General features: G+C 37.7%; 1 protein-coding gene across 1 annotated transcript in view; it reads right to left on the reverse strand.

Annotated features, from left to right (window-relative positions):
• The window catches only part of MOXD1 (monooxygenase DBH like 1), a 119531-nt gene that overhangs the window by 89212 nt on the left and 4669 nt on the right, over positions 1 to 25650 (reverse strand). The window contains exons 2-4 of the mRNA XM_064290913.1: positions 3014 to 3160; positions 1231 to 1398; positions 974 to 1057 (exon numbers count right to left, since the gene is read on the reverse strand). Of these exons, the coding sequence (XP_064146983.1) occupies positions 974 to 1057; positions 1231 to 1398; positions 3014 to 3160 (399 nt within the window). The remainder of the gene's footprint in view (positions 1 to 973; positions 1058 to 1230; positions 1399 to 3013; positions 3161 to 25650) is intronic.

The following is a 25650-nucleotide window of genomic DNA, read 5'->3' on the forward strand; positions in this document are numbered from 1 at the left end:
TCTGAATGTTTACAGGATTTTGTCTGTACTATCTAATTTTATTTTATTCTTTCTTCTATCTTTGCCATGTCACCCACAATCTCACTGTAAGTTCTTTAAGAGCATAGATCATATATCTTCAGCCACTGTAGAACTGCCAACAATCCCTAGCACAGAGCCAGGGACCTGTAACTTCTCCAAAATACTTGTTTCATTCACCAACTGAATGCAAAATTGTTGTAGGGCCCATCCTGGGGATGGGACAGAATTATACGCCACAGGCAAACCAGGCTTATTTATTACCTAATTCTGTATTTTTTAATCCTGTAGAATTCTACTGATTTTCTTTTTTCCAATTTTCAAAAAGATACAATAACTATTATTTTTATGACAATATCCAATATTTTCATTCAAGCAGATATTCTCAAACAATATTGGTTGGGAATATAACCTTCTTTGGAGTAATTTCTCTTTAATTATTTCTTCAGGAACTATTTCTACAATTTTTATTGCTGAAATTGCATTTTTAAACAATATAACATATTTCTACACAAATAACATGAACCTTTTACATCTGTTTGCCAGCCACTTATGAAAATACCTCACGGGGGAGGGAATGGTTGGCAAACAAATGTAGAAAGTGAGCATTATTTGCACAAAAGTATGGTACATTATTTAAAAATGCAATTCCAGCAATAACAATTATAGAAATATTTCCTGAAGAAATAATTAGGGGTATTCAAATGCATTCCAAAACTTTTACCTTTGACATGTAAAAGAGGAGATAAAAACCAAAATACTGGCTACAATCCAAACTTTTTCATTAAATCCAGTGACTCTTAAGACCATGTGTGAGTCAGCCAAGCTAGTTTTTTGTTTTCTAAATAACTTTCACATAAACGAAAATTACTATTATTTTCTTTTTACAAATTTTTAAGGGCAAGAATTTCTTCCTCCATTCATACAAAGTTTGGCTTGTGAGTGAGTCACATACCTTTACTACGTGATGCTTTTCTTGGAATAAAGGAATCTTAAACATTTGGCACCAATATGTTGTACCTTTGTTTGGGATGGGAACCTGTCTTAATAAAAAGGAAGGGGAACACAAAGTCACATTCTTTTGACATGTTATTAAACACAATATTTTAAACAAACATTCTTGTACAGTTTCAAAAACCCCACCCCTACAATCATAAAGAATTGACTGGTTGGCAACTAGCAACAACCATTTCAAAAGAAAAAAAAACTTACGTCTTGATTTACCAGGTCAAAGTATGGTAAGGCTGTAGACAACACACTGGTTTTCTCAGGATTCAGTAACCGTAGACTCTTGGTCCCCCGATTGGAGTCATGGTACTTGGGACCAGCTTCTCCAGCATCTTCATGGTGGTAAGCCCAAATCACTCTCACAGTGCTGTCCTGGTGATCAGACATGCACACGATTATGTCTCATGAGACTGCGTCCCTTACCACTGAGTTGAGTTTAAAGAACTCTATTTAAAGCAGAATATAGAAGTGAAAAAAAAACAGCATAACATATTTGAAATTCTCAATATGGTCTCTAACATTAATTGTGCAAATTTGATTAAATCACTCAATATTTAAATAGAAGAGTTACTTTTTTGGAAGAAACTGTCTATCTCAGCACACAAGATTACGTATTCCAAAATAAAGTGCATTTGACTTAGGAGTTATGCTTTAATGAACACAACAGTAGATCAGTGTCATGCTAAAATTCCAAACTGACAACTAGTAGTTGCCAAACAAACATTCTCGTTAAGGAGCAGGGATTTTGAAAAATTAAAACCTGTTCCAATGCCATGGAATATTTTAGGGAAAATAAATGAAATTAAAATCACCTTCCAGGATAAGACTTTTACTTCTACAATCGATGTTTCCCATGCACTAAGCCAGTGACATATATGAATACACAGAAAGGGAAATATAGAGGAGTTTCTGATTCTGGGTTTGCTATTGCACAACAGTCTACCTATAATCATTTTATAAAATCTGGGAATTTCCAAGGCGCTGGGGTGCTTCATCTAGGGAAACTACTGTCAGGTGAAGTCTGTTTCCTTTAAACAGAAAGGTTGCCCAAAGGGTTGGGGGAAGGATGTGCTGGGGTACAAAGAAACTGCTCAGTCCTCCCACAGACAGAAGTGTTTTTGTCAGATCTGTAATAAGAACTTTGGGGGAGAAAAAAAAAAAAACAATAAAGCAAAACCTATTTAAGCCTTCTCTTTGCTATATTTTTTTAATAAATCAAATGACTGTAATTATTATTCCAATTAAAATATAATTGCACTTTATATTACATCAAAAGTGATCCATGTCTTTGCATGTATTTTTCTTTTCTTCCTCTTTTATTCTTTATGCTGCATGTCAATCTGAACAGCTTCAGGTTTACATTCCCGTTTCTAAAGCTTTAACTTATGAAATAAAAAAAATAATAATTTTATTGGTCTATACAAAAATGAAATTGATCCAAGCAATTTGTGGAAACTTCCAAAGTATCACATGAATTATATAGCCTCTAAATATTAATTTGCATATGCATAAAGATACCAATTTTTACATGAAGTTTTAAAATAAGAAATCTTATAAAATACACCAGTAGGCAATTTTAATCAGAAACTAAATTTATGTAAATGAATCAGTTATAAATCAGATGAATTATATCCTGTTTTCCGACCATAATTCTCTGTTGTATAATACAGTTCCTCCAACTTTTACCCACTATTTTCAAACATTATAAAGATTGTTCTAAAAACTTCTTATAGACAAAAGTACACTAGGTTTAAAGAGCTCTTCAAAATTTTAGATTCTCATAAAAATTGTCTTTATTGAGATTTTTGTAGTCAGATTTTTTTGTGGCTTCTAAAGTGATTTCAGAAATATTCCCAAAAAGACATTATGTGATTTTCTTTGTCAAAGATTATTATTATTAAATATTTGTTCCTTTCATTCTATAGAGTGCACCACAAGTATAAAGGTATCATTTATTCATGCATACTTTCACTCATGGGTTCCTTACCGTTATTCTCTTGTCGTTTATGTCACATGTATGCAATTCTCTGGTAAATTCAATTACTGTGTGTGTGCTATTTTCCATGGCGTATTCTAGGCGATAATCTTGCTGAGCATCTTTTTTCAACTCTCTGTTTGCATCTGTAAAATAATCCTGTGGAAAACATAGAAAAGAAAAATCAAGATACCCTAAATTTGGAATGAAAAGAATTTAGATTAAGAGTATTTATAGCATCTAAAAAAATTGTTCTAGGTTTCCTTGTTACACAATTCTGCATCTAAAGTCATTTTATAAATACTGGGAATTTCCAAGGGGCTGCAGTATCTCTAGTAAGGAATCAGTTCCAGAGGAAATTGGTCCGTATCTGGATTTCTGTCCCTCTAGGAAAAGGAACTGTAGGTTCATAATATCAGAGAACACTAGAGGTGGAAAGAACAAATCTTCGAGATCACTGGGTGCTTTTTCCTTCATTGTACAAATGAAAAGAAGACCTTCAGCATGGCTAAATGTCTTGCCCCAGGTTGAACTAGCCAGAACCAGGCCAACAATCTTCCCACTATTATACTCTAGGGGGAACTTCCCTTCACCACTCATAAAAGCACGGAGACCCATCCTATAGTCATGGACTGTTTTATTATGACTTACGGCACATGCTTATTAAAATTAAATGCAATGGAAAAAATATGAAAGGAAACAAAACTACTTGAATTACAAGATATTAAAAAATAAGGTAGTTTCATTTTTAGATCTGCCATAATTTTCTATGCTAAACTCATTCAATGATGTACACAGCACTTCCGGGAGGCAGCAGACGGCAATGGAGAGAGTGTGGGCTTTGACCCCCAGCTCTATCCCCAAATAATCCTGAAGAACTGTTGAAGTCATCATCTGTGAGATTTAGTATTAACATTAGTAAAATGGGGATAATATATGCCATTTTATAGATCTAAAAGATAATTGAAATCATATATGAGAAAAAATGCCTACTATGGTTAGTGCTCTTTCAATGCTAATTTCCTTTCCTTTTTTGCAATATGATTTTTTTTCCCAAAATACTTCCCTATACTTTTTACCATAAGCTTGCTGTGTTAAGAGTTATAAAAATCATGCGGTTAATTTTCCTCACTTACAGAAAACACAAAATTTGCCTTCATTATTCTGGTTTTTCAGTACACAATATTTTATTTTCAAAAATTACCAAGAGTTGATTCAGAATATACATGCTGAAACGTAATTATAATTAATTTTACTAACATTAAATTTGCATTTGAAAAAATGATTGCTATGCTTGGCAGAGAAAATACAATATAAAAGAAAAGAATTGTCTATAATAGTCATACTCAAATGACTGGCATCTGGCATTTTTATTCCTATGACCCTTTTTAAGGTGTTTATCAAGTGGGTATAAATTTGACATCTAGGGTACCAGATCCAGATATTCTTCAATATGTCAAAGCTCCACGTTATCGGCAATACACAGAGCCTAACCTTTCTTTACCTCACCAGCAACTACAGCTTATTGAGTACATACTGTGCGCAAACCCTGTTCGAAGCATCTTGCATATATGAACTCATTTAATTTTCACATTGAGTCTATGAGATAAAACTGCTTTCCTATTTTACAGGTGGAGACACTGAAACACAAAGAGGTTAGGCAACTTGCCCAGGATTGCACAGCTGTTAAATAGTAAGTATGCAAGCCCAGGCAGTCTGACCCCAGAGCGTCTATATCCTTCTTCACTGTTCTGTACCATAGTGGCCACTTTTGGAAAAGGATGGATTCAGTTTATTTTCTATACCTATAGAAAATACTTACGTACATCAATATGTTACCTTTTCTATTGCTAAAATTGGGATTGTAAAAAAAAAAAAAATTATTCTGAGAACCAGGCTATAAGAGTGAAAATAATTCAAATGAAATATTCCTATCATATGGTGATTTTCTCATTTTTTATCACATAGATTTTCCATCTGTAAATGAAATAATCATGCCAGTGGACAAAGAGGGATTTAGTTCAACTGTGCCTTTATACTGAACTCCTGTTTCATTACAGGATTCAAGTAATCACAGTTTTTATAAACAAAGAGAATACAAATTATAATCAGTTCAAGGAGAAGAATAATCATCCTAGTCTTGCAAATACATTTTCAAAACCGTTAATCCCACAAAATATCCAGCTGGCATAACAATTTTCCATTAACTCTATTTCCATTCAACAATACCAAGTCCTTCCTGCTATGTCACCATTTTCTGGCTTTTCAGAGAACTTAGATATAACGAAATGGTAGAAACTCCACTCAACTGTTATTGAAGATCTCCGCTCCAGCTCATCTGCCCTGTATAAACTAAGTGCTCAACACTTAGAAAACACGGCTGCCAATTACTTCAAATTTTGGGCTCCTGGACAAACATGTTTGCCTAGAAAAGACTGATCTCTTCAAACTTAGTGAGGGGAAAAATGGTTAAATTGTACTAAAACTAAAATTGAAATGTGAAATGCCCTAACCACCACTGTCATTCCATTACAAAATTTTCACATTTTCAAAAATTTTAGGGTCTATTTTAGAAATACATCTTCAGATTTGGTCATAGTATACCTTAGCCATCCAAATAGTATTATTATTTACATGTTTCCTTTAGCCAAGCCCTCACTAATGTTTAGAAGTCCACGTATTAATCACTTTCTTATTTCCCAGGAGACCTCCCAGAATAAGTATCCTAAACCCTATCTATACAAGATGCCAAAATTTCACCACCCTCAGCTTAGGATCTCACATTTCACTTCATTGAGAATTTCAGTTATGATACATTGATACATGAGAGCTTCTTTCTATCTTAGAAAAAAAAAACCAGCTTATGAAGTCATAAAAAACAATCATTCTAAAAGTAGGAAAAGAGAAAAATAAAACAAAGATGTGACAAATATAAAGATGTAAATGAAACAAAAGAAAAACTTCACAGTAAATCCTACAGACATTAAAAGATTAATAATATTTTGTACACCTTTATGCCAAAAAACAGGTCCCCGATTTGCACTTGACTTTTTTTTTTACTAACCTAAAGAAGCCCTGGTGGTGGAGTGGTTAAGAACTCGGCTGCTAACCAAAAGGTATGCAGTTCAAATCTACCAGCCGCTCCTTGGAAACCCTGTTGTGTAGTTCTACTCTGTTTATATGGTCACTTTGAGTTGCAACCAGCTTGACAGTACCTCACACGATATCCCTCTTGGACCTAGATGTAGATTTTCTTAAAAATATACATTAGCAAAAAGAACCTAAAAAAAAAAGAACCTCCCCCCCAAAAAAGGATAATCAAATATCGTGACCAAGTAGGGTTTATTTCAGAAACGCAGAGTTGATTCAACAGTGCAAAGCCAATCAGGGCAATTCACCATCTCAAAAGACTTAAAAAAAAAAAAATCATCCAAATAGATGCAAAAACCCATTTGAAAACATCAGTAATTCAGGGTAAAATCTCCAGTAAACTAGGCATAGAAGACTGCTTCTCCGACATTATAAAAACCTATGAAAAACCCACAACTAACATCATACTTAAAATGAAAGGCTGAAATCTTCCACTCTGTTTGGGAACAAGGCAAGGATGTTTGTTTATATTCCTCACTTCCAGAAAGCCCCATTGTTGACTGTCTGCCTCTGTCAGTTTGTCTCTGTTATTCCCTGGCCCTATTTTTCCTCCCATTCTCTATCTATGAGTTTAAAAGTTCTATCCTTGAAATTTGTCTTAGTCATCTAGTGCTGCTATAACAGAAATACCACAAGCAGATAGCTTTAACGAAGAGAAATTTATTCTCTCACAGCCCGGTAGGCTACAAGCCCAAATTGAGGGTGTCATCTTCAGGGGAAGGCTTTCTCTATCAGCTCTGGAGGAAGGTCCTTGTCATCAGTCTCCCCTTGGACTAGGAGCTTCTCAGTGCAGGGACCCCAGGTCCAAAGGATATGCTCTGATCTTGGTGCTGCCTACTTGGTGGTATGAGGTCCCCAACTCTCTGCTTGCTTCCCTTTCCTTTTATCTCTTGTAAGGTAAAAGGTGGTGCAGGCCACACACCAGGGAAACTCCCTTTACATTGGCTCAGGGATGTGACCTGAGCAAGGGTGTTACATCCCACTCTAACCCTCTTTAACCACAGGCAGAGTTTATGATTTATAACACATAGGAAAATCACAAAATGCAGGACAACTACACAATACTAGGGATCATGACCTAACGAAGTTGACATATATTTTGTGGGGGACATGATTCAATCTATGACATTATACTCTTCTGTCTTATTTCATCCTTTGGGAATCTCGTTTTTCAAATTATTACTCCATTGAGGACCACAAATCCCAGTCTATTGGATACCTTCAATTGGAAATCTTGTCATTTCAAATACATATCCAAAATTACGTTTACCCTTTACCTGTAAGACTAGTTTTCCTGATTTTCTTTAATTATATTACTATTCTCCCAACCATCCAAATTCAAAACTGAAGTCTTCTTTAACTTCTTTCCATCTTACTTACACTTCCACAAATATACCCTGCTTTTTTCTGGCTGTTCTTGGTTTGAAAAAATAACCCACCTTTTACTTCTACTCCGCCACTACTTCCTCCTATCTCAGCTCAGATCCTATCCCCTACATACTTCTGTCAAGGTTTTCCTTGAAAATCGCTCTCATTGTGTCATTAATTTTCATTACATTACTGAGAAAATCGCTCTCAATGTGTGATTACATTTTATTCAATAGTATATATAGTACAAAGTCCTATAATTTAGATTCAACAGTCCCTGAATTTTAGACTTATCTGGCTTTCCAAGTTATCTCTATTAATCTCAACACATGACTTCTTTGATTTTCATCATTCCCCTCAAATACTCTCCCCTTTTCCAGCTATTTGCTTTTGTTCCCATTCTTCCTCTGGATCTCTCCTATTCTCTTCCTTCCACTGAAATACCCTCTCCACTAACTCCACCCACTGAATCTCTTCCTTCTCTTCAAAGATCATGCATCTATCTCCTCTATGAAGTTTTCATTGATCATTCCTATTAGAAGAGATCGCTCTCTGTGTGAATCCCTATTCCTCTATTCTCATTCCCATGTAGCACACAATATATTCTGCACAAGGCATTACCTTGTCAATCATGTGGTAACTGCCTAGAAAATAGGCAGCTAATCATGTTATTTAGTCCAGTTATAAATTTGTACACTTACAAAAGTTGTTTACATTGCAAATGGAACAGAGGGAGAACAACACATTATTTTCCCACTTGTTCTCAATAGTATTTACATATGGCTAAAACCTGGTGTGGAATGTATTTAACCAGATGCTGCGATGAGTTTGGGTCGGCATGATCTGTCATGTAGACACATCTGGCACGGAAATCTGAGTACATCGTTAGGACCTTTTAGCCCCTAAATGGACATGAATCTAACAAGGCTGACATCAGTGTTTAGAATAAAGAGCTTATGCAGGCAATGACTCTTTGGAATCTCTTTGCAAAAGGAGGCCTTCCCTAACTATTTATTAAAAAAAAAAATCTGAAAGACAGAAACCATGTCTCAGAATGTTTCTAACGTTAATTTACACTCCCAGGCCTAAGAGAGTGACTTGCACATTGCAGATGCTCATTAAATATGTGTTAAAAAAATATATATACATAGCATCCTGGTTTTCCTTTTGCCAAATCTAAGTAAGGAGATAATTCTGAAAGTAAAAGGTAAGAACACAAGAGCCATCATCCGATTTTTACATTTTTGTAGTATGGGAACAGTTTAACTTGATGGGAGCAAACTATTTCCCCAAACCCCTCAAAGAAACAAACTTGTTGCCATCAAGTCGATTCCAACTTATAGTAACCCTATAGAACAGAGTAGAACTGCCCCATAGGGTTTCCAAGGAGCGGCTGGTGGATTTGAACTGCCAACCTTTTGGTTAGCAGCCAAGCTCTTTTCTTCCTCCAGTCTATATTAAGAAAATTCATGGGCTATAATTAAACACTGCCTTGATGGTGTCGGTATTATACAGTAAAAATGGCACACTGGCAAATCTTAAAAGACAATTAAATGAGGCAAGAGAAAAAGGCAAAAAAAACCCAACAAACTATTAGTCCCAATTTCATACAATTCAACTTTCCATGCTGTGAGGGAGAAAAGAAGGGAGGGAGGAGGGAAATGAAGGAGGAAAGAAGACAGGAAAAGAAAGAAAGCCACTCAAAGAACACTCAGTCCTAAAATCCTAACTGCAGACTGACTCAATCTAAAAATATATTTAATGAATTTAAGGGCTTCCTTACAGTCTGCTGGTGCAATGATTAAGAACTTGGCTGATAACCAAAAGCTCAGCAGTTCGAATCCATCAGCTGCTCCTTGGAAACCCTATGGGGCAGTTCTACTCTGTCCTACAGGATCACTATGAGTCAGAATCGACTCAACAGCAATGGCTTTCATTTGGTTTTTACAGTTTATGAATAAACATTGTCCAAGTGGACAATCAAATGGATAGCTAGCTATTAAGTCACTGTCTTAGTTTCTTAGTGCTGCTGTAACAGAAATACCACAAACTGATGCCTTTAACGAACAGAAATTTATTTTCTCACAGTTCAGGAGGCTGGAAGTCTGAGTTCAGGGCACCAGCTCTAGGGGAAGGCTTGTTCTCCCTGTCAGCACTGGGGAAAGATCTTTGTCTCTTTCAGCTTTTGTTCCTCAGTCCTTGGCGATCTTCACATGACACCTGTCTTCCCTCATTTGTCCTTGCTTCTCTGTGTCTAATCTGCTTTTTTATATCTCAAAAGTGATAAGGTTTAAGACACACCCCTAAACTGATATGACCTCATTAATACAAAAAAAACCCTATTTCCAAATGGGACTGCATCCACAGATACAGGGGTTAGGATTCCAACACATATTTTGGGAGGTCACAATTCAATCCTTAACTGTCACTATCATCCTCTAGTAAAATGCCGGACAATGAAACTTACACAGTAAACTACTGACTAATTAAGAGTTTGAGTATTGATAAAAAGTCACCTAGAAATTTATATTCACTAAACCATACTGCTGGAAACCCTGGTGATGTAGTGGTTAAGAGCTACAGCTGCTAACCAAAAGTTCAGCAGTTCAAATCCACAAGGTGCTCCTTGGAAACTCTATGGGGCAGTTCTTGACTCTGTCCTATAGGGTTGCTATGAGTCAGAATTGATTTGACAGCAACGGGTATTTTGTTGTTGTTTTTAAGCCATACTGTACGGATGAAATACTTTAGGAAATTTTCCAGGTCACTTTTATTATATCTGATTTTCTCCTTCAGAATTAGAACCTAATGGCTTCCTCACCTCTATTCCCAGCCCCATTTAGCAAATGGAACCATTTGCAGCTCTACCGTATATCCATGGTTAAGGCCATTCAGGCCATCTTCCTACAGGGCTTGGTATTCCGAGACTTTTAAAGTAGTTTCACTGTCATAGTCTGATGTCATAGCCATTACAAAAATTCAATTGTATGGTACATATACTAAATATACTGTATAATTATAAGCATACTTATAAATAAAAGTAGGCTCTAATTAAAAATCATTAAAAATAGACTTTGTAGCAGTAAGAGGATTGGTGGGGACTCAGGGAATCATGACTCTGTAGAGATTTGATAGGCATTTAAGAATAAAAAGATAGATATTTATAAATTGTTATAAATATAGAAGCTGACATTTAGAAATCACTACCCTTTGCAGTAATTTAGTTTCATGTTCTGTAAAGTGAAATGTGAAGTAATGTTACACCATACAAACGGCTATATGTGAATCTCAATCATATTCTAACTCAAATATCTGTTCTATGATCAGCTTTAATATGAATTATTGATGAGGTATAATTTTTCATTTTATTGCAATTATACTGAGCATATATCTAACTTGTTTATACTTTTTCTAGACAAAATATTATCTGTTATCCTTGAACATCTGAGTTGATAATTAGACTCCAGTAATTTTTTTTTTTTTAATAAGCTAATCTCAAGTAGAGTCATAAAAATATTATTTTGGAACCATGTTCTCACAAGACCTTTTTTTATTTTGAATGTTTTGCTTTGAAAAAAATCATGAAATACATAATTGAGGTTTAAAATACTGTGTGGCAACAATAAAGTAAGTCAGCATCAGCAGAAGTTGGCAGGAAGTTGACATTTGTCATTTAGCATGACGGCATGAATACTGACTGCCACTTTCAAGCTAAAATAACATTCCAGAAGAGCTAGCTTCTATCATCTACAAGATTGCTGTGACCTCTTGATAAAAAACATGATTACACAGATGTTAAACTGATTCTCACTCATTGTTAGTCTTTGTTTTCCCGCCTCTCTCATGAATAAAATCTCTGCTACAGAAAAAAGCTTTGACTGGTGCTATGTTAAACAGGATGAAGTGAAAATTCTTAGGGGTGTAATAAAAGATGTGAATAGCTCTTGGTGAGGCCTTGGAGAGCAGAATGTAAGCACAGCTGCAGAGGGAACCTTGAGAGAAATGTTACCATCTGTCATCATTTTCTTCAACAGGTGCTTGTAGTTTTTCTTCTTTTTCTAAATCTCAAAAGCCTTATTACTTCAAACATGTCTGTTTGTAATATCAATTTCTATAATAAGTGTTATGGTGGCTTAAGAATATTGATACTATAATAAAAAATATTTTTGTGTTAAAGAGAATCTTTGATCCTAAAAATATCATAAAGCTGCATAAACTATATAAACACAATTTCAAATTTCAATAAAAGTTAATTTTAATGTTATTTCTTCACTAATGTTAGAAATTGCAGGGAAAGGGATGCATTCTAGGAACCACTTCAGCTACAACTGAAAGCTCTAGGTCTAATAAAACCAAAAAGCCAAACCAAATCCATTGCCATCAAGTTGATTCCGACTCATAGCAACCCTAAAGGACAGAGTAGAACGGCCCCATAGGATTTCCAAGGAGCACCTGGTGGATTTGAACTGCTGACCTTTTGGTTAGCAGCCATAGCTCTCAACCACTACGCCACCAGCGTTTCCAAAGGATCTGCTGAATACCTACCAGAATGCCAAAGAACCCTGTAGCTGGCCTTCCAAGGACAGGACCATCTGAGCAAACTGTTCCCTAAGTGCCATCTTCTACAAGCACATGCCTTGAATTTTCTTCCACAGAAAATCATTTCATTTTAGTTTTCACGTCAAGTCATTTAATACTTTGCTATAATTACAGAATTATCAGAGAAATGATGTAAATTAAAATTAGAATTTAGACTGTTTATCTCCACAATTAACTTCAGGGGAAAAAAAGTTTCAGCTTTCACCATTTAAATAAGATACTATTTTACTTTCATCCTTTTTAGATGACTTCTCTTAACGGTCCATGATCATTATATGCAAGAAATAAATTTTGAAGAGAAAGGTGATTCATTCCTTCCTCCCTCCTTCCCTCTCTCCTTCCATTCGTCCCTCTTTCCTTCCTTCCTTTCTTTTTTCCTCCCACTCTCCTTCCGTTTCTCACCTTCCCTATCCTTGCTTCTCTGCCCTCTATTCTTTTCTTCCTGCTGCAGGACTGAGGATAATTACACAGGTTAGTAGACAAGATCCCTACTACAATGAATATTAGAGTTCAGCTGTGGGCGGAGCAATTAAAAAAAAAAAAGTAAAAATATAACCTAAAAATCTGTGTAATAAGTGCTTAGATGAAAATAAAACAGGTTATTGAGAGGACCAGGAGGATGGGTGATAAGAAAAGTCATCACTGAGGCAGGGACAGTTAAGGCAGGAAACAATTTAGAGCCAGTCATGCAAAGTTGTGGAGGAAGTAGATGCCAGAAAAAGACAGTAGCGATTGAAAAGGGCCTGGAGAGTAGGTCTACCCAGTTTGATGAAGCAAATAAAAGCCAAACCTATAGACTCATGGCTACCCTACAGCACAGAATAGAACTGCCCCATAAGGTTTCCAAGGCTGTAATCTTTACGGAAGCAGACTGCCACATCTTTCTCCCGTGGAGCAGCTGGTGGGTTCAAATTGCCAACCTTTTAATTAGCAGCCGAGTGCTTAACCACTGTGCCATCAGAGCTCCTAAAATGAAAGCCAGTGTGGCTAAATGGGGATGCGATGAGGCCCCAGATATTGTGGTACCTTATAAGTCAGTGTTGTTGTTAGGTACTGTCGAGTTGGTTCCAATTCACAGCAACCATATGTACAAGAGAACGAAACACTGCCCTGTCCTGTGACATCCTCACAATCATTGTCACACTTGAGCCCACAGTTGCAGCCACTGTGTGAATCCGTCTTGTTGAAGGTCTTCCTCTTTTTTGCTGACCCAAGCATGATGTCCTTCTTCAGGGACTGGTCCCTCCTGATAACACGTCCAAAGTATGTGAGACTTAATTTCACCATCCTTGCTACTAAGGAGAGTTCTGGCTGTCCTTCTTCTAAGAGATTTGTTCATTCTTTTGGCAGTCCATGGTATATTCAATATTCTTCCCCAACACGATAATTCAAAGGCATCAGTTCTTCTTCCTCATTCATTGTTATGCATATGATGCAACTGAAAATACTATGGCTTGGGTCAGGCACACTTTAGTCTTCAAGGTGACATCTTTGCTTTTCAACACTTTAAAGAGGTCTTTCGCAGAAGATTTGCCCAGTGCAATGCATTGTTCGATTTCTTGACTGCTGCTTCCATCAGTGTTGATTGTGGATCCAAGTAAAATGAAATCCTTGACACCCTCAATCTTTTCTCCATTTATAATGATGTTGCTTATTGGTGCAGTTGTGAGGATTTCTATTCTCTTTATGTTGAGGTATAATCCATACTGAAGGCTGTAGGCTTTGATCTCCATCAGTAGGTTCTTCAAGTCCTCTTCACTTTCACCAAGCAAAGTTGTGTCATCTGCATAATGCAGGTTGTTCATGAGTCTTCCTCCAATCCTGAGGCCCCATTCTCCTTCTTATATTCCAGCTTCTTGGTTTATCTGCTCAGCATACAGATTGAATAAGTATGGTGAAAAGATACAACCCTGACACACACCTTTCTTGACTTTAAACCACATAGTACCCCCTTGTTCTTTTCGAAAGACTGCCTCTTGATCTATGCACAGGTTCCTCATGAGCACAATTAAGTGTTCTGGAATTTCCATTCTTCTCAATGTTATCCATAATTTGTTATGATCCACAGAGCTGAATGAATGCCTTTGCACAGTCAATAAAACACAGGTAAACATCTTCCAGGTCTTCTCTGTTTTCAGCCAGGATCCATCTGACTTGAGCAATGATATCCCATGTTCCATGTTTTCTTCTGAATGGGGCTTGAATTTCTGGCAGTTCCCTGTCAATATACTGCTGCAGCTGCTTTTGAATGATCTTCAGCAAAATTTTACTTGCATGTGATATTAACAATACTGTCTGATAATTTCTACATTCGGTTGGATCACCCTTCTTTGGAATAGGCATAAATATGGATCTCTTCCAGCTGGTTGGCCAGGTAGCTATTTTCCAAATTTCTTGGCATAAAGGAGTGAGCACTTCCAGTGCTGCATCCATTTGTTGAAACACCTCAACTGGTATCCCGTCAATTCCTGGAGCCTTATTTTTCACCAATGCTTTCAGTGCAGCTTGGACTTCTGCCTTCAGTACCATCGGTTCCTGATCATATGCTACCTCCTGAAATGGTTGACCGTCAACCAATTCTTTCTGGTCTAGTGACTCTGTGCATTCCTTCCAGCTTCTTTTGAAGCTTCTTGCATCGTTTAATATTTTCCCTGTAGAATCCTTCAATATTGCAACTTGAGGCTTGAATTTTTCCTTCAGTTCTTTCAGCTTGAGAAATGCCGAGCATGTTCTTCCCTTTTGGTTTTCTAACTTCAGATCTTTACGTATTTCATTACAATACTGTGTCTTCTTGAGCTTGAGCCCCTCTTTGAAATCTTCTGTTCAGCTCTTTTACTTCATAATTTCTTCCATTTGCTTTAGTTACTCAACGTTCAAGAGCAGGTTTCAGAGTATCTTCTGATATCCACTTTTGTCTTTTCTTTCTTTCCTGTCTTTTAATGACCTCTTGCTTTCTTCATGGATGACGTCCTTGTGTCATTCCACAACTCATCTGGTCTTCGGTCATTAGTGTCCAATGTGTCAAATCTATTCCTCAGATGGTCTCTAATTTCAGGTGGGATACACTCAAGGTCATACTTGGTTCTCGTGGACTTGTTCTACTTTTCTTCAGCTTCAACTTGAATTTGCATATGAGGAATTGATGTTTCACAGTTGGCCCCTGGCCTTGTTCTGACTGATAATATTGACCTTTTCCATAATCTCTTTCCACAGATGTAGTCGACTTGATTCCTGTATATTCCATCTGGCAGAGTCTATGTATATAGTCACCGTTTATGTTGCTGAAAAAGGTATTTGCAATGAAGAAGTCATTGGTCTTGCAAAATTATACCATGCGATCTCCAGCATCATTTCTATCGCTGAGGCATATTTTCCAACTACTGGTCCTTCTTCATTTCCAACAAGTTAGTATAAAACCAAACCAAACCAAGCCTGTTGCCATTGAGTCAATGCCAACTCATAGCAACCCTGCAAGACAGAGCAGAACTGCCCCATAAGGTTTCAGAGGAGCAGCCGGTGGGTTCGAACTGCTGACTTTTGGCTAGCAGCTGAGCTCTTAACCACTGAGCCACTAGGGAATTTAACATTAAGTTTATATGAAAGTCATTTGAGCTTTAAGCAGAGAGTGAAATACTCTGATTCACATAAAAATATATACATACTACTGTGGCTACTGTGTGAGAATGAAGAGAAGGGGGGATATGAGTGGTAATCAGGAAGCACTCAGAAGTCTCCTGCAGTGGCTTGCACTTGAATGGTGGTAGTAAACTGGAGAGAAGTGGGTAAGTTTTAGATTTAATTTGTAGAAAGAGTCAGCAGAACCTGAAGATGGCTTTTACATGTGGGGTGAAGGAACGAGAAGAAACAAGGGTGACTTAAATTTTTCACTTGAGCTACTAGATGGTGCTATTTACTGAAAGGGGAAAGACTGGGAAGGAATCAGGTTGCGAGTGAATCAAGTCTGAGATGCCTAACTAGACATCTGGGTGGGAAGTCAGGAGGCAGAGAATATGTAGGCTGTTCTTAGATATGTCAAAACAATGCTCTAACCAGGGCTTTCCAGAAACTCACCAACTTTATACTCATCTTTGCTCCTGAAGCTCTCTGAATTCTTGCTTTTTAAGTACCATATATACAAGTCATAAAATTCTTTTTCTTTATGTTTCCAGATTTCAAAGTAATATATTCATTATACATAATTCAAATATACTGAGGTATATAACAGTTATTATATATTAAATATATATTTATATTAATTATATATTAATATTATATATTAAATTTCCTCATAACCTTTGTAACATTCATTGTAGACCTATCCACACAAACCAGAACTTCTTGAGGCTGGTTAAAAAACTGCATGGTCAACTTTGTAGTCGCTAATATCTTCCCTCCCATTCATTTCCTGAACAACCGAGAAGCATGAATGTGAAGTAAAGCTATTTTCACATCACAGGTAAGTTGGAAGACAGCCTGAATGATACTTAATTTCAGATCCCACCAAAGGAGTATGTCTCTCAAAAATATTTTTTTAAGAAATGTTCACAGTGTTTGCTTTAATGCTTCCAGTGACAAGCTCAAGGCAATGCATTCAAGTTTAATGCCTCTGATTGTCAGAAATTTCTTTCTTACAGTAAGCCAAAATCTTCTAACCTTTAATGTATAGTAATTGAGTCTTTTTTCTTTCTCCTTCTCTCTGAAGCCTAATAGACAGCATCTAACCCATATTTCTTGGGAAAGACTGTCCACTATTTCAAAGACAATGATTGTGATTTAATTGTTCTTTCTCTAGGCAAACCACTGCCAGCTATTTACCCCATTCCTCAAATACTCTGATTTCTAAAAGTTTCACTATACTTATAGTTCTCCTCTAGAATGTTCTAATTTACCCACATGTGCTTTAAAAATGCTATTCCTAGAAGGGATACTCCAGTGTGGTCAGATGAGCACAGAGTATAGTGTCAATATTACTTTGACGAACAAGAGAGTTACAGGCTAATATTGCATTTGTATGGTTAGCAGCCACATCATACATACTATTGGCTCATATTGAGCTTAAAATGAACTAACACTTAGCTCTTTTTCATAAGAATTCCAATTAAGCCAACTTTTAAACATTCTACATAAACAAAGCTACTTTTTATCCAAGTGCTGAACTTTACTTATATTCCCATTGAATTTTTAACTTTTAGATTCCTTTCATTATTTTAATATGTCACTGTCTTTTGAGTACTCATTCTAGTAATTAACGTAGCCAGAATGCTAACAACACATTGGGGTAACACTGGGGTATGGATGTTTAAATATTTATGATTATAAGTAATTCGACCTTATTAGCCCATCATCTACAAGGATATCATGAGAAACCCTGCAAAATTCCTTACGATCATTCAGATGCACCATTTATTTTATAACACGATCTACAGGTCCAGCAAATCACATGCAAAAAGAATGCAGTCTCCTCAGTATAATTTGTTTATTGAAACCATGCTGGTCTCTAGTCTTCAACGATTGCAAAGTGCTTACAACCCGCTTAACGTTTGCTCTCGAATTTTCTCAAACATTGCTATCAATCTCTCCAATTATATGTTTAGCACACACTTTTTCCTTCAGCTGAAAAACTGGGACATTTGTCTTCGTATATCCTTCTGACAATTCTGACAATTCTCTAAGTGATTGATTCATTATAATACCCAAACTTCACTGCTGTTGAGTCGATTCCGACTCACAGTGACCTTACAGGACAGAGCAGAACTGCCCCATAGGGCTTCCAAGGTGGATTTGAACTGCCGACCTTTTGGTTAGCAGCCGAGCTCTGAACCACTGCACCACCAGGGCTCCAAGATGCATTATAATAGTACCTCGTATTTAACAAGCGCTTACAATGTGTCATATACTCTGCTAAGAATTTTACGTGCCTATTCCATTTTATTTTATTTATTTATTTTATTCCATTTAATCCTCATAAAAACCCCATGAGTTAAATATCATTATCCCCCTTCTTCACAAAACGAAACCATCACTAAGGTCACTAAGGAGTTTGCCAAGGGCCACACAACTAATAAGTAGTTCAAACAAAAACCAAACCCAGTGCCATCGAGTCAATTCTGACTCATAGCGACCCTATAGGACAGGGTAGAACTGCCCCATAGAGTTTCCAAGGAGTGCGTGGCAGATTCGAACTGCCGACCCTTTGGTTAGCAGCCGTAGCACTTAACCACTACACCACCAGGGTTTCCAATAAGTAGTAAGCAGTGCTGAATTCACACCCAGTCTAGAAGACTTCCTGGTCTTAACTGCTCAACAGCTATTCGTCAGGTATTTCCTGAGGAGCAGCCAAGCACATGAAATTGCTCCTGGTACCCAGAAAGGAATTGGCAGCAACAGCAGAGTCAACAACTGGTAAATATCCCATCCACACCCTAATACAATACTAATTATCCTCCACTCCTGCTACTCTTCTTCCTCCTTTATAGCTTTGGGGAATTTCACTGCTTATTAATAACCTTTCAGAATGGCAGACCAAAACGGTTGCCACGGAGTCAATTCCGACTCTTGGTGACCCTATGTGCTGCAGAGTAGAACTGTGCTCCATGAGGTTTTCATGACTGTGACCTTTCAGAAGCAGATCATCAGGTCTTTCTGCCGAGATGCCTCTTGGTGGGTTTAAAGTTCCAACCTTTCAGATAGCTGAGTGCTTAACAGTTTGCGCCACCTGGGGAATTTAGAGGGAAGGGAAAAGATATCTATTTACATGCTGAAAAGATGCTTGGGAATTTTTCCAAGTACCAAGGGAGTCCATTTTGTTACTGTTAATTCTAATAAAAAGGTTTTAGAGCAGAACATTTCTCTTGGCTTAAATACATGCTCAGAATTACCTAGGACTTTCATTTATTCATATTCCTTTATTCACCTGGGGTTGTACACAAATGATAACTATTAGACTTTGTGTAGGCAATACTTTTGTTGCTTAGAAATAAAGAAAATGGTACCAGGTGACAAAAGCTATATAGCAATGCTGGAAGGCTATGAGGCGGAGAGAAAGATTATTGGTTGACCACGTTTTAAAACAGACTACTATCCTTACTTCTTCAATTACTGCTCTTGTTTCTGCAAATAAATTTGAGAAAATAGAGTCAGCAACAAACTCATTAAACTCATTTCAGAAGTGCTTCCATACCAGAAACACCCACCTTATTTTTCTATTTTACAAAACAATCTTAAACGTCTAGGCATATGCTAACCCTTGCTTCAAACATCAAATGGTCACTCTGAACGGCTTTGCATGGTGTTATGCTTTGCATCCGCATACCCTCAACCACAATCTTCCAAGCTTCTGCGAGATGATCACAAGGAAGCTACCTAGTCTTTATCAAAGAACAGGACTATATAAGTTCATAAAACTTGCCTCCAGTTTGGAACCACCTAGGAAACCAGAAAACATAATAATGCCTGTGTCCATCACTCTCTGCCCCCCACCCAGAGATTATGATTTAATTGGTCTGAGATATGGCCTCGGCACTGAAATATTTAAATGAGTCCCAAGTGATTCGACTGTGCAGATGAGTTTGGGAACTACTGACAAGAGGTACCTTCCCCACATCTCTGTACAGCTCATCACCGTACTGCAGTCCTTCATAGCATGAATCCATCTTGGCCCTGTCCAAAGGGACCTGGGTGTTCAAAGTACCAGAAGGCGTTGCTTCTATATCGTATCATCTACCATGAGTTTCCTTGTATGAGTGAGGATTCAGTGCATAAACTTTGCAAGAAAAGATACAGCAATTTAATTTTCTTAAGAAAGCTTAGATTTCAAAGTTTTAGTTTAAAATTGCATTAAAGAAGGAAATGTACCCCATACACATGGTGTTTTGTTTACGTAGTGTCTCAAAGTCTTTTGTTGTTGTGTGCCATCAAGTCGATTCTGACTCATAGTGACTCTACAGAACAGAGTAGAACTGCCCTGTAGGGTTTAGCTCTCTATTATTGAAGGTAACAAAGAACATGAAGTATATGTGAAAAAACACTTAGTATTAAGAATGAACTTCTATAAAATCACCAATTTTCTAGATCAACGCTTGAGAGCCTCTAGTTGGCTTACTAAATATCTGTGTAATGATGCCACTGAAATAGGAAGGAGAGCTCATGCAGTTCAGACACATTTGAAAAAACATTAATTATATTTCCTCCAGGTAGGCAGTTTGCTATACTCGGGGTTTACTCAGTTCTTTGATGCCCATGCCAGGTAATCTTCTTCATACTATATAATATTTTGAATTATAAACACTATGGTTAACCTTAAAAGACGGCCTACAAAGCCTGGAACACTTGTTTTCCTTTGTGTTTGCATTTTATGCATCCTAATCTGAAATGGTGACCCCCATGTGTCGCCACGTGTTGGAATCAACTCGACGGCAACAGATGTGGTTCTGATGTGGAATCTGAAATAGCCACACACTTGCTCCTTACTACTCTTATCACCCTATTTTAATTCTCTGCACAGCACTTATCACTCTATGATGTTTTTCTTGCTTATTTATTTATTTGCTTGCACCTTTGCCAAAATATGAGTTCCATGATACTATTCATTTCATCTTGTTCAATGCTGCATCCCCAGGATCTAGGAATGTTCGAAAAACCCACAACTGAATGAATGAGCGAATATTCCAAACTTCTCTGCCTATAAGGGTGAGTACTTTATTGAAACAGCCATGTCAAACTCACAAATGTTTCCGATGCTGTGTGACTGGATCCTCAGGTTTACGTATCTACAAAATGGGAAAAATAAGAGTACTGACCTCATAGGGCTACTGTGAAAATTACATGAGATAACACACTTTAAGGATATATCCCGATGCCTGGCATAGATTAAGAGCTCAATGAATGAAAAATCATTTAAAAATCGTAAAAGTGCACATCTATGACACAGGAAACAAAAGTATAAGAAAAATATGATGATGGTATTTTATCAGTCTTTTGGAAAAAGTATTTTACAACACATGTCCTTTCACTACTTAGGAAGTAAATCAGAATATGTTTTTTATGTAAGCTTCCAGAAGTAGAAAGGGTACCTAGCCAAGACTCAGAGGAAATGAATCCAGGCTGCTGATCTGTATGGCTTCAAATAAGTCATTTAACTTATCTAAGGCTAAGTTTTCTCACCTGTAAAATTGGGGGTAAGGGAGGGGTTTGAGATCTTAACAGACAACAAATAAACATACAAAACATCAAAATTCTTTATGAAAACTTTTATCCAAATAAGACTTCCCTAGCAAATTAAATTTGGCCCATATATTCTTTGTATAGCACACAGCTTTCCCATATATAGTTCCAATATTACAGCTAACAGAAATTAGCCATTTGAAATCAATTTTCAGAAAAATCTGCTTATATGCTGTTCTTATGAACGGCTTTTTTTGTTATTGTTCTTCTACAGTAGAATTTAAGAAGTTAAAAAGACATGGATTGGGAAGAAGCTTCTGGATAAAATTTTTTGTCTGTTTAAAAGTTCCTTACCAGGTTTAAAAACAGTTATACAGTAAGCAGCGTGTTGAGGCATCCGTAAGTACTGTTTATTGTTTATATTATATATGGATCAAACCTCTTCCAGAAACACACGATGTGTAATTCATTCATCCCTTTTGCCAGCAACTTTATTTTAATAGGGCTCTATTTCAAATGGTACACCAATAAACCGCCATTCAGTGTCTCTGAAGTGGACTCTTGCCTCTCCTTGCAACACTTCAGAAATGTGCGGATGGTTGCCTAAAGCCTTGAATTCCGTCTGTCAATTCAGGTGCATTGTTGCCTTGGCTGTCAGGTCTGCCCATTTCCCCAGGCTGGCATTAGGAAATCATCTGCTAGGCCAGGGAACCACACAGCTGAAGAGTATCATCATGCGTTAGCACAGCACACTGGAGCGTGTGTCCTTATTACGAATGCACAGAAGCATGAAGCTTGGAGAGGTTCCTTTGTCATCTGGAAATTTGGGGCATAATCTGAAAACTTATAAATATCTCTTTACAAAGCACCAGCTGAGCTGTGTCAGGATTGCGCAATCTCTTCATCAGTCCCTTACAGCCTTTGAATTTGCTTTCCAAACATTTCTTTGTTGCCGTTGGCTGGGGTGCACCATGCACTTAAAAGAAGCCCATCCTTAACCTCAAAGAATGCTCACTGTTTTCTGTGATTTCAAATCAGCTCCAAGCACTTCCTCAAAGAGCAGCCCAGCAGCAATTACCAGGCTGCTAAATACTTACGCCCCCTGATCACAGAAGGGCTTCAGTTTTCCAGGCAGCCAGCAAGCAAGGCTGTAACAAATGATGACATATGTTTCAGCCTCCATTCACTAATGATTTATACCCCCCGAAGAAAGGGTGAATCAATTTTTGTGCAAATTCAACAGACACATCCGACAATGCTGCTCTCTTCTGTAACCCACACAAACTGTGCATTCATCAACCCGAATTACTTGCTTCAAATTAGAGTTCACAGTTGCTAAGTGGTTCATGGGGGGATGAGGGTTGCTCTGTGTCAAAAAAGGGGCAAAGAACAAGGAAAGGACATGAATCCGTCAGAAAAGTGAAAGTTGAGCTGATTCACTGAGACAATTACAGTGAGGTTTTAAAAACCAATACACTTCTGTGAAAGATAGTATAGAAACAGATCTCAGCAACTGTACAGGGGTAACATATCTGTGAATGTAAGCCACTCCAGAACAATTTACCCAACAGGCTCCACAGACACAAGGTTTACCTCACTATCACAACACTTCTGTCTTCTGTTTCAATCGTACTTGGTTATCTACCCGTTGAGGACATATCTCCAGACAGGGTCACAGGGGTTACAAAATGTTGTTGCTGCTGTTGGTAGGTGCTATCAAGTTTGTTCCTACTCATAGCAACCCTATCTATGTACAACAGAACGGAACACTGCCGAGTCCTGCACCATGCTCATAATCATTGCTTTGTTTGAACCATTGTTGCCGCCACTGTATCAATCCATCTCATTGAGGGTCTTCCTCTTTTTTGCTGACCCTCTACGTTACTAAGCATGATGTCCTTCTCCACAGACTAGTCCCTCCTGATAACATGTCCAAAGAATGCTTCTAAGGAGCATTCTGGCTGTACTTCTTCCAAGACAAATTTGTTCATTCTTCTGGAAGTCCACGGTATATTCAATATTCTTCGCCAACAGCATAATCCAAAGGTATCAATTCTTCTTTGGTCTCCCTTAGTCATCATCCAGCTTTTTCATGAGGTGACTGAAAATACCATGGCTTGAGTCAGGTGCACCTTAGTTCTCAAAAAGACACATTTGCTTTTTAAAACTTTAAAGGGACCTTTTGCAGCACATTTGCCATTTGCGCAATGCAATATATCACTTGATTTCTCAACTGCTGCTTCCAGGAGTGTTGATTGTGGATCCAAATAAAATGAAATCCTTGACAACTTCAATGTTTTCTGCATTGACCACGATGTTGCTTACTGGCCGAGGGGTGGGGATTTTTGTCTTCTTTACACTGAGGTATAATCCATGCTGAAAGCTGTTGTCTTTGACCTTCATCAGTAAGTGCTTCAAGTCTTCTATTCTTTCAGCAAGCAAGGCTGCTTCATCTGAAATCACAGGTTGTTAATGAGTCTTCCTCCAATCGTGATGCCTTGTTCTGACTGATGATATCTGCTCCATCGTCTCTTTCCACAGATGTAGTTGATTTGATTCCTCTATATTCCATCTGGAGCCCTGGTGGCACAGTGGTTAAGAGCTCAGCTGCCAACCAAAAGGTCAGAAGTTCAAATCCAGCAGCCATTCCTTGGAAACTCTATGCGGAAGCTCTGCTCTGTCCTATACGGTTGCTATGAGTCAGAATCATCTTGACAGCAATGGGTTTTTAAATGGGTATTCCACCTGGCGAGGTCTGTGTGTACAGTCACCATTTACGCTGTTGAAAAAGGTATTTCCAATGAATAGGGCATTGGTCTTACAAAATCCTATCATTCAGTCTCCAGTGTCATTTCTATCACCAAGGCCTATTTTCAAATTACTGATTCTTGTTCATTTCCAACTTCTGCATTCTAATCACCGATAATTATCAATGCGTCTTGATTCCATATTTGACCAATTTAAGACTACAGAAGTTGGTAAAAATCTTCAATTTCTTTATCTTTGGCCTTAGTGGTTGGTGTGTAAATTTGAATAATAGTTGTATTAATTGGTCTTCCTTGCAGACCTATGGATATTATCCTATCACTGACAGAGCTGTACTTCAGGATGGATCTTGAAAAAAAAAAATTTTTTTTTGTGATGATGAATGCTATCCTGTTCCTTTTCAATCTGTCAATCCCAACATAGCAAACCATATTATTGTCTTATTCAAAATGGCCAATACCAGTCCACTTCAGCTCACTAATGCCTAGGAAATTGATCTTTAAGGACTCCATTTCATTTCTGACAACTTCCAATTTCCCTAGATTCATACTTTGTACATCCCACATCCCAGTTACTAATGGATGTTTGAGGCTGTTTCTTCTCATTTTGAATCGTGTCATGTCAGCAAATGATGGTCCCAAAAGTTTGACTCCATACATGTCAGTAAGGTCAACTCTTCTTTGAGGAGGCAGCTCTTCCTCAGTTGTATTTTGAGTGGCTTCCAACCCAAAGGACGCATCTTCCAGCATTACAAAACACAATGTCCCGCTGCTATTCATAAGGTTTTCGCTGGCTAATTTTTTCTAACGTAGATCACCAGGTTCTTCTTCCCAATCTGTCTTAATCTGGAAGCTCTGGTGAAACCTGTCCACCATGGGTGATAACCCTGCTGGCATTTGAAGTACTAGTGTCCTAGCTTCCAGTATCACAGCAACACTCAAGTCACTATGACTATGGCAAGTATGGGCAGGGCAAATTTCCGTAAAACCAGATCTCTGCAGATAGTTTTAAGGACAGTTAAACCTGTTGCCTTGAGGCAAGGAAATTCAAAATCTGTTTCTACTCCACATGCCTGATGGTAAATGTCACACTGCCCTATGGAGGTGTTCTCATTGGTTCTAACCCTGAATTAATGATTAGTAAAAAAATTTTTAATGGCTCAGCTGCTAACTGAAAGGTAGGCAGTTCAAACCCACCACCTGCTCGCGGGAGAGAGATGTGGCAGTCTGCTTCCCTAAAAATTACAGCCTTGGAAACCCTACAGGGCAATTCTACTTTGCTTTACAGGTTCCCTCTGAGTCAGACTCCATAGTAACAAGTTTGAGTTTTTTGTTTGTTTTAACCATTTTAAAGTATTCCTGGTGGCGCGATGGTTAAGCACTTGGCAGCTAACCAAAAGGTTGGCAGTTCAAACTCACCAACCACTCCATGGAGAAAAGATCTGGCAATCTGCTCCAGTAAAGATTACAGCCTAGGAAACATGATGGGGCAGTTCTACTCTGTACCATAGGGTCCCTATGAGTCGTAATCGACTCAACAGCACACAACAACAATAACCACTGAAAGGGGATGGCAGTGGGGTCCAGTGGTAGAATTCTTACCTT

The sequence above is a fragment of the Loxodonta africana genome, chromosome 1 (assembly GCF_030014295.1).
Source record: "Loxodonta africana isolate mLoxAfr1 chromosome 1, mLoxAfr1.hap2, whole genome shotgun sequence".
Taxonomy (NCBI): Eukaryota; Metazoa; Chordata; class Mammalia; order Proboscidea; family Elephantidae; genus Loxodonta; species Loxodonta africana.